At 42.2% G+C, this 13,900-nt stretch overlaps 1 protein-coding gene across 7 annotated transcripts in view; it reads right to left on the bottom strand.

Moving 5' to 3' along the window:
* ROBO1 (roundabout guidance receptor 1) overlaps positions 1–13,900 on the bottom strand; it is a 1,172,418-nt gene that overhangs the window by 112,836 nt on the left and 1,045,682 nt on the right. For all 7 annotated transcript variants that reach the window (XM_029577784.1, XM_029577785.1, XM_029577783.1 and 4 more), the window contains 3 exons: positions 11,842–11,850; positions 8,325–8,449; positions 7,054–7,225 (listed from right to left, as the gene is read on the bottom strand). In XM_029577784.1, the coding sequence (XP_029433644.1) occupies positions 7,054–7,225; positions 8,325–8,449; positions 11,842–11,850 (306 nt within the window). The remainder of the gene's footprint in view (positions 1–7,053; positions 7,226–8,324; positions 8,450–11,841; positions 11,851–13,900) is intronic.

Here is a 13,900-nt window from a genome sequence, read left to right as displayed (position 1 = left end):
TCCCCGACCGCTCCTAGCATCAGCCTTCATCGGCGCCCGGAGGCCTCGGTTTTCGCCCCAAAACGAGGATCTGGCTCAGCAAGTGCTGCTATGGCAGCTGGCAAGAAAAAAATCGATTTAAAAAAATTTTCTTTCGCCGCGGGTGCGGCCGAGCTGGAAACGGGCAGCGTGGCCAAAATGGCGGACGGGCCAGGAATCTCTCCCGAGGTGGAGGGGGAGGTGACCCCAAGGTCCCCTGAGCGGGGAGACAACGAAATGCCCTCCCGATCCGAGTTTACAGCGTGGTTTGGGGCGCTGCGAGCAGATATGGCACAGAATAAGAAGGACATGGAGGCAATCATGTCCAGCCTAAAAACGGAGGTAGCAGAGATCGGACACCGAGTGGAGACCTTGGAGGAGGGCCTAGAGGAGCAACAGACTTACAGCCACACTCTCGGTGAGGACCAGCAGAAGCTCATCGATGCCCAGGACATATTATCCAGGCAAGTGGAAGACTTGGAAAATAGATTAAGAAGATCTAATCTACGATTTAGGGGCATTCCAGAGACCCCTGATAATAGTGACTGTATAAAGGTGGTTCAGGACATTTGTAAGATTCTGCTTCATCCCGAGACGGCTCCAGCGGAGGAGACACCTATTGCTTTAGATAGAGCACACAGATCCCTGGGGACCCCAAGAAATAACCAGGCCAGGGATGTCATTGCTTGCTTTCACAATTTCCAGGTGAAAGAGCGGGTGATGACGGCTGCCAGGGCTCAAGGCTCCCTGCAATGGCAGGGGCAACGGATTGAAATTTTTCAAGATTTGTCCTTCACCACCATTCAAAAGAGGAGAGAGTTCCGGGCTGTGGTGCAGGTCCTGCGTGATCAGAACCTTCGATACCGATGGCTGTTTCCCTTTGGACTGAGCTTTTCTATTAATGGTATCTCCTCCAGGGTTCAAAAGGTGGCAGAGGCCGAGGATATTCTGCGCACGGCAGGCCTCCTGACGGAGGCACGGAGACCGGCGAGGACTGGTACACTGGAGACGCCACTTAGGAGAGACTTTCCAAAGTGGCAGCGGGTGCCCAAGGGTGGTAAAAGGCTTCGTAGGAACTCTGAGGACTCTAATGCCTCCAAGGGGCCAGGCTGAGGGGCGGGACTTACGAGGAGGGACACCTCCTTGCGGACTCTAGCTTTGTGCGGGGCCTGTGTCATGCCTGGATCCACAAAGGCTGAGGTCTATTGCCAGGTTCAATTGTTTTCTACGTTTTAGGTTGATGGGGCGACCGTTGTTTCTCTGTGTTTATTCATGTGCGAGCGGAAGGGGGGACGGAGCTTGCTCGGTGATGGCATCGCTCTCCATGCTTCAAGCTCACGGAATGAGTGGGCGCATAAGGGGTGGGGTGGGGTGGAGGGGGAACTGTTCGAGCCTTAGATGTTTTCTTCCTGGCAATGCATTCGGGTGAGGGGGGTAGATTACAGCTTCTTGGCTGGGTATGGTTGGGGGGTGGGTGTCAGTGTTTACCTGTAGGGAGGTGGAAGAGATTTTTTCTACTATGTATTATTTAGATGGATAGTCTAAAATTAATCTCTGTGAACACGAAAGGTTTGAATTCGCCTATGAAAAGGAAAACCTTTATTCAGGATATGAAACGGTTACAGGCTGATATCGTGTTTTGTCAGGAAACGCACCTGCTCAAACAGTATGAAAAGCTGTTGGCTGCTAGGGACTACCCTCATTTCTATCATTCAGCGGCAACTAAAGGGGATAAATATTGTGGGACTGGTATCCTGTTTTCCCAGCATGTTACCCCAGAGGTGGGCATGATCTTAAGGAACGTAGAGGGCCGCTATATTATGCTGAAGGTGAAGCTATACAACACACAATACACGCTGGTTAATGTTTACGCACCCACAGGTGACCAGGGAGCTTTCTATGGGAAATTATCCAAGTTATTGGGAGACTGGGCGGAGGGGCACTTAATTGTTGGTGGGGACTTCAATCTCACTAGAAACCCTTACCTTGACAACACGGGCTCTAGTCCGGGAGGGAGACGTAAGGAGAGACGAGCCCTCAAACATCTGATTGATGATAGGGGCCTTACAGATATCTGGCGACTTTTAAACCCCACGGCTAGAAATTACTCCTTTTTCTCACACCCGCACCATTCCTACTCTAGGATTGATTATTTCCTCCTTGACAAAGCATTGGTCAGCCAAGTCATGGACGCTGATATTGGTAGTATCACCTGGTCTGACCATGCCCCGGTGTGGATTTCGCTGCAGCGGTGTGGGGGGGACCAGGGGACGCGATTCTGGCGGCTCAACGAACGTTTACTGGATGATAAGGCCTTTGTTGTAAAGATTAATGAGGCCATACGGGACTTTCTGGCTATTAACGATAATGGGGAGGTGGCCCCTGATACACTATGGGAGAGCTTGAAGGCCTTCCTACGAGGCTTATTTATTTCTAGGGCGGTCTATGTTAAAAGAGACAGTGCTAAGAAACGCCTACAGCTTCTAGAATCTATCGCACACTTAGAGCTCCGTCATAAACGGACTATGGAGACCCACATTGCACAACAGCTACGGGAGGAACGTAGGGCTCTTCATGAATTAGAGATGGGAAGGGTAGCGCACCAGTTAGAGCTTCTCAACCAACAACATTTTGAATATGGCAATAAAGCGAGCAAGCAACTTGCACGGAAATTAAGGGAAAAGGAGGCAGCCACTCATATTACAAAAATCCGAACCTCGGATGGGCAATACATTCACTCGCAAGGGGAAATAGGCCAGAGATTTAATGCGTTTTATCAAGACCTGTATGACTCTGACCCAACTATCACAGACCCTGAGATAGCTAATTACCTGGAGAGTGTTCACCTGCCCGCCCTGGAAGAGGCTGACAGACAGCGGCTAGACAAGGAGGTGTCACAAATGGAAGCTCTTCAGATTATTAAAGAGCTCAAACTGGGCAAGTCCCCGGGACTGGATGGGTACTCTGGGAAGTTCTACAAGGTATTCGGGGCCCTATTAGCACCACCCCTTATCAACATGTTTAATGACTTGAAGGATACTGGCAGAATCTCCCAACAAGCCAACACTGCGGGAATTACTATCTTGGCTAAACCCGGGAGGGATCACACCCTATGTGGATCTTATAGGCCGATATCTCTCATTAATCTAGATCTCAAGATACTGGCAAAAATTATGGCCAGACGGCTGGGGAGTGTGGCCCATCTGCTGGTAGCTCCAGATCAGTCAGGGTTTATTCCAGGGAGGTTGGCTTCCGATAATGTACGGCGGGTTGTTGAATTGATTGAACATGTCCAGAACCATGATATCCCGGCCACTCTTTTATCCGTGGATGCTGAGAAGGCCTTCGATAGAGTCCACTGGCCTTTTTTATTTAAAGTAATGACCAAAATGGGGCTGGGAACGAACTTTCAGTCATGGGTTCATAAATTGTATGACCACCCCCAGGCCCGCATTAAGATCAATGGAGCATACTCCTCTCCTTTTGAGGTCAGGCGGGGCACTAGGCAGGGTTGCCCCCTGTCCCCCCTGTTGTTTGCCTTGACATTGGAACCTCTGGCGGAGACGGTTCGCGGTTCGGAGTCCATTACTGGCATCTCCGTGGGAGGGGCTGAATACAAAGTCTCCTTGTTTGCGGATGATCTCCTTTTCACGGTCACCAACCTTGACTCCTCATTATCCGCTTTGGCACAGGAAATTAGATTGTTCGGGAGGGTGTCTGGCTTCAAGATGAATGAGGACAAATCTGAGTTGCTTAATATTTCTATGCCCGATTTAGTGTACTCAAGGATGGCTGCACATTTACCCTTTAAGTCGGCAAAAAAGTGGATAAAATACTTGGGGGTCAAGATTTGCCCGGATCTGCGGCAATTATTTGACTTAAATTACACCCCGCTTGTCACTTCCATTCAGTCTATCCTGGATAGATGGGACAGAATGAATCTCTCTTGGGTGGGGCGCATTGCGGCGGTCAAAATGACGATTCTCCCTAAATTTTGCTATTTATTCCAGACCTTGCCCGCTAAAGTCCCTCTTAAAGCTCTGACTCTTTGGCAACGAAAGCTCTTTCGATTTGTCTGGAAGAGAAGGCCTCCACGGGTGGCTAGGTCAGTTCTATATAAGTCTAAATTACAGGGGGGTCTTAATTTCCCTAATCTGTTATGGTACTACGTAGCTAATTTATTAGCTGTGATTATCAATTGGCACTGTCACAGTCAGATCAAGCCTTGGATAGTAATAGAGAAGGCGATTGCAGGGCCTCCTCCCTTGACTACCAGGGTTTGGGCCCCACACACTCCGACAGGGGACGGACTAACAACTTTCTCCCGGGTGGTGCTGGACACTTGGAAGTCTTGGAAAAGGCGGCTTGTAGGTGATCTGGTGATGTACCAACATACATCGTTCTTGCATAATCCATTGTTCCCCCCGGGGTTGGACGCAGCGTTCATTCGACGTTGGCAGCACAAGGGTCTCACTACTTTGGGGCAACTTTGGAAGGGTGGTCTACTCGTCCCTTTCCCCGATTTACAGGCTCAGTTTCATTTAGATCAGTCAGACCATTATACCTACCTGCAGCTTTCCCATCTTTTTTCCACTTACAGGCTATCTCAGCTGTTCTCTCAGGAACAGCCACTTTTTCTCACATTCTGTAGGAACGCCGATCAGGTTAAGAGACATGTCTCTCGGGTTTACGCTCTATTAAATAGGGGCACGGGTGTGGCTGACACGCATCTAGTCCACTGGAACTCTGATCTGGGTGGTATTATGACTGAGAAGATCTGGGAAACGTGTTATCAGCGCATATCCAGGTGTTCTATTTCAGCCACTTTGAAGGAAAATGGCTATAAACTTCTCTATAGATGGTACCGCACGCCGGATAGATTACACAGGATGTCCTTGCGCCCGAATGCTAACTGCTGGCGGTTGTGCGGCAATATAGGCACCTTTTTTCATATGTGGTGGGAATGTCCTAGCGTTGCCCAGACTTGGGCTTACATCCAGGATTATATTCAGCATACCTTAAATCTCAAAATTCCTCTAACTCCCCAGCTTTGTTTATTACAGGTGGACTCCGGAGAGGGCAGCATCTGGGAGAGAGCTTTGGTGACGCAGGTGGCTTTAGCTACCAGATGTGAAATAGCGCTCTGGTGGAAAAGGGTTGAGACCCCTGCATTACGTGATGTCCTGAACAGATTAGATAAAGTGTATCTTATGTGTCATCTGACCGCTACTAGGCATGATCAGCTCCCTAAATTCCAGAAAGTGTGGGCTCCATACATAAAGGGGATCTTCAAGGACTGAAACTCCGGAAGCCTTCTTATTGTTGTTATGGTTTTCGATATCACTGACACCATTTTCGGGGAGACGTACTCTCCTCTCTCTCTGACAATTTACTTATTCAACCATGTTTCACTTCTAGGTTTACCTTCTCCCTGGTGCAAGGCTTGGAAAGATTTTAGGCGGGGTGGGTGGGGGGGAGGGAAGGGGGGGTAAGGGGGGCTGTGGTACTGAGGGGAAATAACCAAGAAGCATCCATTTAGTGTTCTCAAAGTTTTTATTGTCAATTTGTTACCACTTAGTTTGTACATTATAGTGTTGAGAGGGAATATGCTGTTGTTGTAACATGCTCATATTGTGCCACCCAGCGCTACGGCGGTACGACACTGATCGGAGACGGTCTTTGAAGACACATATTGTCCTGTACTAGTGGCATTGAGTAATGTATGTTATCATGTCCATTGCTATCCTCTGTATTTGGGAAGCTATTCCCACTTATGTAAACAATTTGGTACTAATAAAAATATAAATTACAAAAAAAAAAAATAAAAAAAAAATTTAAGAATGCATCATGCAATTCTGAGGGGGATGAAGGGGCAGTCAAAAAAAGGGAGAAAGTTTGTTTACCTATTTCAAAACATATAGGATCTATGATCCATGATTTCTTTTTAACATAAGATGTGCATTATTTTTATTTACTAAATTCAGTACATAACCTTTGACCATAAACATTAGCCAAATCCCAAATATACATGAAGCAAGGCCTATACACTGTTTTATATACTGTTGTAGATTGTCTGATTTCTATTTAAAACAAGATGATGGTCTGGTGCCTATGAAGATCTTGATAAAGACTTTCTAAAGAATGGTCCTGGATCTTGTTATTCAGTTTTTTGAAATTGGGTAAATGTATGTTGTCTGTTACTTTTAAGTTAGAGAGAGAGCACTATCTTTAGCAGGGCCATTATTATGGAATACATTACCATTCAAATTAAGACTAATGAAAGATTTAAAACTCTTCAAAAAAAAGTTTAAAAACATGGCTTTTCAATAAAACCTTTCACAGTGAGGTCGATGAATAAGAACACCTACACACAGCTGAAAGTCACCCAAAAAAAGCTGAATTGCTTATTTTATTATTTTGCTCATAATTATTAAATTAGAAGGACTGTATAAACATATAATTATCCTATTAATCATATAATTAGAAACCCCAACCCACTTTCCATATAAAGTATATTATTGAAACATGTAACCGAAAATGTATTGGCACCCTATGGATAATTTAGAAACCAAACCAAACCTATTTCGTGCCTAATTGTAAACTGTTGTGATGGTGCATTACTAAACAACGGTATAGAAAAGTTTTTAAATAAAATAAAATAAAATAAATAAACATTACTTTGTGTTATATGTAGTTGTTATTTTGTTAAGACCATTTTGAGCTTTTTTGTAAAGGTAATATACAAGAATAAATTTAAAAAATATACTTTAGATCATGCTGTGCCATGAGCATATTAATAATACAACTGCTTATGTTGTCATAAACCATATACTTCATAATTATTAATTACTAAGTTACTGCTGCAAGCCTGACTGCAGATATTCAGTGGTTCCATTCCTGGCACCACCACCCAATTCTAAAATCTAAAACAGGCTGATCAGAATACTACTTGAGACAGCAAAATGCAAAGAAACCTGGATAACTACTTATAAAAAACTGAAGACTGGAAAAATGAAAGTATTCCCATATATTTACCATCAGTAACTTCCAAAAAGGCCTTTGTAGTAATGCTTCCTGCAACATTTAGGGTCTGGCAGATGTAGTAGCCAACATCGGACCTCTGGACATTAGTAATAGTGAGGTCACCAGTCTGGGAGACAGAGAAGCGACTTGTAGGCTGTGGTGGCTGGTAGGAGAAGAGCAGGTTCTAAAGAACATAATTAGGAGGAGACAGAAAATGTCACTCAGTGCAAAATATTATTTTGAAATTTTAAACATACAGGACCTGAATGTTTAAGTAGCATCAACATTAATAAACAGAAATGGCCATATTCACTAACAAACACTACATTGCAGATATCTGGATCACAGAGTACTATGTAATATATAGAGACAAGCATAAATACTCACATGTATTAGCACATACTCTGCATTATTGGGTAGATTTTAAAAGCTATGCGCGTGCGTCCCTGTGTGTGCGCTTCCCAGCACGCTCACATGGATGTGCCGATTTATAACATTTCGGAGCGGCCTCGGAGGGAATGGAGGAAGGCTGCGTGGCTCAGCGCACGCAAGTTGCACAACTGTCCACCCCCTTGCACGTGCCGAGCCTGGATTTTATAACATGTGTGCGGCTGCACGCACATGTTATAAAATCGGGCATACATTTGTGCGCGCCGGGTTGTGTGCGTACCTCTTAAAATCCAGCCCTATACGTAGGAGCTGGAAGGATTACTCAAGATAATTCTCTCCTTAGTATTCAATTATTTGTTAAATTTTTGTTTTCTACTTTCACCACTTGGTTTTGAATTTAATTTTTGGGATTGCTAGTTCCCCCTTTAAGGGCACCATCTCAAGTCCAAACATTTTATGCTGATACCAGTCACTGTGAAAGCTAATTTTCAACATGGTTAACCTTGAAACATGGGAGAATAATCCAAACTTTGCTAATTTCTTCAGATATGCATTAGCATTTTTCATTTTGATTTTTTAGTGTGCAGTAAATTGAAAACAAACTGAAAAACCAAACCAAATAATACAAATAAAACAGATAAAAAAACCCCCCACATATTTTCTGGCTGCACATCCCTACTAATTTCTTGAAGACACCGATGCTGTTTGTACATCCCAGTTAAAGCAGAGATACTGGCTTTTTGTTAAAATGTGATAGCATTGCCACTTTTTGAAGATAGCTGCCAGTATTGCACACACAGATAATGGGCCATTTCAGCGGCAAACTGCATGGTTTGTAAAGAGGGAAAGGAATCCACAAATTGTGTACAGGGTTAAGAGGAGCTCTCCCCTACCTGACTTCCCTCTCTCCTCCAGAAAATGGCGGGCTGAGGATTTCCAGTTGCCTCACATTGGAAAGTGACTGTCCGCCCCAGTGCAATCACCTGGTCACGAGGTTTCACAACGAAGTGGGGGGGCTCTAAAGGCAAGAGTAACAAACTCACCAAGGGCTGCAGCAATACAATTTACCCCGTTGCATGCACCGACATCGTGTTGGATTCTGAACAGTATAATAGGAATATAAACTTGATTATGTAATCCAACCAATTTCCAGAGCAAAAATTTATTTAAAAAGCCACAAGCTCTTATAAATAAATAATTACCCCCTCCCCCTACAAAGATCGGGAACACAGTTATACAGGCTACCATCATTTCTCAACATTCAATTCAATTACTGGAGGAGAAATGGAATTTGGGCAACAGAGCAACTGATTCTCCTCTTCATTTACATAGGCAAGGGCATATGCAAACAACATTTCCATGCAAATGAAGGCAAATTTGAAACATCTGTTCATGCTGACATTATAAACACTTCCAGCTTTGTCCAAACTGCTTGATTTACAGAGCCTTTATGAACGTTTTATCCGGCAGTAAATAAGAGTTGTCAAAACACCCATACAGTTCGGGTTCAGGAAAACGGCACAGATCACTACTGGCTACGGCGGGGAGGCTGTTTCTTGGGGGGGGGGGGGGGGGCGTGGGCTGGAGGATGAACTTTTAATGCCCACCTGTTTACGTTTACAAGATTTACACTTAATAAATGTAATTTTCCTTACTATTTACACTTTTCAAGTTCATTTTTGTATCAGTTGTCTGAAACTAATTACCACTCTTCCGTTTCCACAGCTCCAAATGAACGTTTCCAGTCAGACATTTAAATACTGCCCTGTCACTTTCTCTTTCTTTTATTATTACTGTGATAAGCTTTGTGGCTTTATGGATAGATATCATCAAAATAGAGTAACATAGCAGCGGCACACTTAAATACTAAATGCATTTGAAGGGTAATTGTATAAGTGTGCAGGTAGGATCTAAAGTCAGCATATAACTTGTACACACGGACTTCAGGCACATTCTCAAAGCAAGCATATGCACACAAGTTTGCTTTGAAAATGCTTGGACAATTGGCTCAGAGTGGAGGTAATTTTACATTTGCAAATGTAACATACCATCGTAGCAATTTTAAAAAGCGATTTATGTGCGTAATATCCTATGGACAATTCAATGGCATATATTGTAACAATTTGCAAAAGCCCACTTACATGGGTAAAGTGCATTTACTTACATAAAACCACATTTTAAGTATAAATGTTTTTTTTTTTTTAAATTACCCTCTATGTGCATAAACTTAAAACTCTTCTTTGGAGGGCATAACATATGGGTTAATGTAAGGCAATGATTGGAGGGGACATAAGATAATATGCAATAAATACATATTTGTATTTCTCTTGATTAAATTGAGTATACATTTCTTAAATACCCCTTTTATGCATGCATACCTGTATCTGTGTGTTTGTGTATATATCTGTAAATCCAATATATTTTCTGAGTCTTTTTATTGCCAATTTTAATGCTAATATTATCAGAAATATCTCACAAGTTGCTTGAGATACTCTCTTAACAAAGAAGGGGAAAAGGGGTGGATTTTAGAACTGGGCTAGAAATGTCTGCTTATGTTATAAGACCTGTTTCACCTGCTGCTTTGCAAACAGTTTTATTTTTCCATTGCCTAAAGGTGCTCAATGGCAGCTGCTACTAGCATCAATCATTAACCTCTGTGTTTCAGGTGCATGCAAAGACCAAGTGGGAGCGATAACAATTCACCACCAAAGAGAATAAAACAAATCACTCACTGAAAAAACAAAATATTATATATATATTCTTCAGATGTGGACTGATGAAATGCCATATTGTTAAAAACAAAAACTGACATTTTAAACACACTCTGAAATTTTAAATAGGGCCTCTGAGGTGTTGACCAGATGTTTTCGAATATGTAACTTGGGAAATTAAATGATCAAATCAGGCTTAGAAAGTAGATAACTGAGGGAAAGTGAGCTTACATTTTTAAACTCTTGATTTTTTTAGTTTTTAAGTCTCTTAATGGGAAATTGTCCCACATATCATACTGACCATCTTGGTGACCTTCTTGTCTGGTACAAACCCTCCCAGCCATTACATTCTGCTTTCGGTAAAGGAGGCTCACTGCAAGGCTACTCATCATTGTGCCTTTTCTGTGATGGAGCCATCTTTATGGAATGATTTGCCTGATGAGTAGTGTCTTTTGAAAACAATCTGAAGGATTACCTATTTCTGAAAGCTTATAGTTAAGGGTCACAGTATTTATTTTTATTTTATCTGGCTTATTTTTAATACTCTGGTATTTAGTGTTATGTCATTTATGTCTGCCTGAATGTTTGTATGGTCTTATAATTTTGTTTTTATGAATTATATTTATGTATATTTGGCTGGAATCTGTTTAGAATGGATATTCCAATATATTCAGAATACAAACAATTTTATAACTATGCACATAAATTAGTCTGCAAGTAGAAACTACTCACAGACTTTATCCTGAATTTTCAAAATGGACTTACATGCTTATATTGCCGTCTGCTCTGTAGCAGATATAAATGCATGCATGTATATTTACACATACATCTGAAAAGTATGGAGGTAATTTTCAAAGGAGTTACACGTGTAAAATACTATTATAGTCATTTCCAAAAGCCATTTAAATGTGTAACGTGCACTTATACGTGAGTAAAACCTTCCTATGGACAATTCAATGGCATATATAAAAGCAATTTTCTAAAGCCCACTTACATAAGTAAAGTGAATTTACACGTGTAAAAACCAGTTTTATGCGTGTAATTCCTTTTGAAAAATACCCCCTATGCTTGCAAATAATTTAGCAACTCCACCCCTGGATCACTTCTTTTTTTTGTTCATGCAAAAATCCATACATGTCATGTCACAACTCCTACCCTCCTACCAGGCAATTCTGAAGAACCTATTTACATATGTAAAACCTTTTGAAAATAAGGCTCAATATGAGCATATAGTATTCATTTTCAATTTTCTTTAAAATAAAAAAAAAACCAGTGCCAAGAAAGGAATGAATTTCATGAGGTTTGTTATTTTCAAGAAATGAAAGTCTGGCATTGTACACCAAAGCTCCACTGGCCAGGACAGACAAATGTAATTAAAACTCCTACTATGACTCATATGCTTGTGAATGAGCATATTCAGGAAAATAAAGATGTGTACAAGAACAGCTGAACCTGGTATCCACACCATTTCAACAGATAAAACATTAGCAACTCATTACCTTTGACTTTATTTTGTCATTAAGTTACCCATGCATCAGGCAGAAAGCATTCTCTGCGGTCTGTCTTTGTTGCCAATGACAAAGGAAACATGGAAGCTGATTTGGTTGAAGGGCATGGAAGGATGTGGATGGAAAGGGTGGGAGGAGCTTCAGTCACATTGAGGCGTGATGAGAAGATGGCGAACAAAATTTCAACTTACCAGACACAACTAAAAAACAAAACAAAAAATAAAACATGGAATAAATAAACATAACAAAAAACAAAACCAGAAAAATGAATAATAAGAATCCTATCTGGCTATGCTGATGGAGCTTCAAACAGCAGAAGCATTTAAATAAAGACTATGATGCAGATAAGGAGCACATCCTCCACTCTGTCTGTCCATTTATTACATTACTCTTACATGGCCTACACTTGAGAAACTGAAGAGATGTCAAATCTTTTATTAATAATAATAATCTAGTGGTATAGACTGGTATGTCTCACTCTCGCCTTCCTCTCTCCCCAGGATCCAATCAGGGAGTCCTGCTCTTCCCCCATTGCTCTTCCATTGGCTCTGAAAGTGTCAGAAAGTAGGACAAGTATGGAGAAAAGCAGAGAATGCTACAATTTTCATTAGATTTTTCCCCTATAGAACTTTTTCTTCAATAAAGTTTAACTGGAATATTAATAGCATTTGAAAGATATTAAAAAGAAAAAGTTAAAAGTGAGAAAAGCTGTTGAAATTCAATTTGTCATATGATGACTACAAAATACACTTTAGGATAAGGCCAGAGATTCATTGGAAGAAGTCATTTATGAACTTTGAGAATAGGGACGGTAACTTTAAACTGGCACAAGGGCGCATTCTGGCGCTTGTATGCCGGTGCACACACATTATAAAATAGACTGGCCACACGCACAAGTGTGCCCAATTATAAGGGGCAGATTTTAAAACCTGCACGCGGGCACAGATTTGTTCGCCCAACCCGGCACGAACAAATCTACATCCGATTTTATAACATGCGCGCGCACCCACGCGCATGTTATAAAATCCAGGGTTGGCGCGCGCAAGGGGGTGCACAACTGTGCAACTTGTGTGCGCCGAGCCGCGCAGCCAGCCTCCATTCCCTCCTGGCAGGTGTAACGTACACGCGCCAGCCAATGGCCAGCCCGCGATCCCGGGAGGCTCAGGCCACACCTCTCCCCGCCCAAGCCCCACCCCTTTTTGCAAGCCCCGGGACATACGCGCGTCCCGAGGCTTACGCGCTCCGCCGAGCCTATGCAAAATAGGCTCGGCGCGCGCAGGGGTTTTTTTTAAGGGTTACATGCATAACTTTTAAAATCTGCCCCTAAGTGTGCACACACCCAGGCATGTAAATCGGGTTTCTACTGCGTAAGTCAGGGTATTTTAAAACTGGCATGTGTTCACACCATGACTAGTTTCATCATCCACCAGTTCACCCAATGTTGAGCTAGGTCCTCCAAACCCCTCTGGTTTAATAGCTTAAACTCCCCCAGTTACCCCAGTCCTTTTAAACCCCTACAAAATGGCTGGGTTTTTTTTACAACTTAAACCTCTTCATAAGAACATAAGACTTGTCATACTGAGTCAGACCAAAGATCCATCAAGCCCAGTATCCTGTTTCCAGCAGTGACCAAGCCAGGTCACAAGTACCTGGCAGGACCCCAAGGGGTAGAGAGATTCCATGCTGCGTATCCCAAGAATAAGCAGTGGATTTCTAAAGCTCTAACAATGGTTAATGGACCTTTTCTGCAGGAGCTTGTTCATACTTTTTTAAACACAGATACATTAATATCTTTCACCACATCCTCTGGCAATGAATTCCACAGTTTAATTATGCATTGAGTAAAATACTATTTTTCTTATTAGTTTAAAATGTATACCCAGTAACTTCATTATGTATCCCCGGTCTTTGTTCTTTTCGAAAGAGTAAACAACTGATTACCATTTACTTACTCCATTCCACTCATTATTTTATAGACCTCTTTCATATCTCTCCTCAGCCGTCTCTTCTCCAAGCTGAAGAATCCTAACCTCTTTAGCCTTTCTTCATAGGTGAATTGTTCTATCCCCTTTATCTTTTTGGTCGCTCTTCTCTGTAACTTCTAGTTCTGCTATATATTTTTTGAAATGTGGTGACCAGAACTGAACACAATACTCAAGATGAGGTTGCACCATGGAGCGATACAGAGGCATTATGATATTCTCTGTTTTAATTCCATTCTTTTCCTAATAACCCCTACTATTCTATTTG

This window comes from Rhinatrema bivittatum, chromosome 15 (assembly GCF_901001135.1).
Source record: "Rhinatrema bivittatum chromosome 15, aRhiBiv1.1, whole genome shotgun sequence".
NCBI classification, from domain to species: domain Eukaryota; kingdom Metazoa; phylum Chordata; class Amphibia; order Gymnophiona; family Rhinatrematidae; genus Rhinatrema; species Rhinatrema bivittatum.
This window is presented reverse-complemented; position numbering and strand designations above follow the sequence as displayed.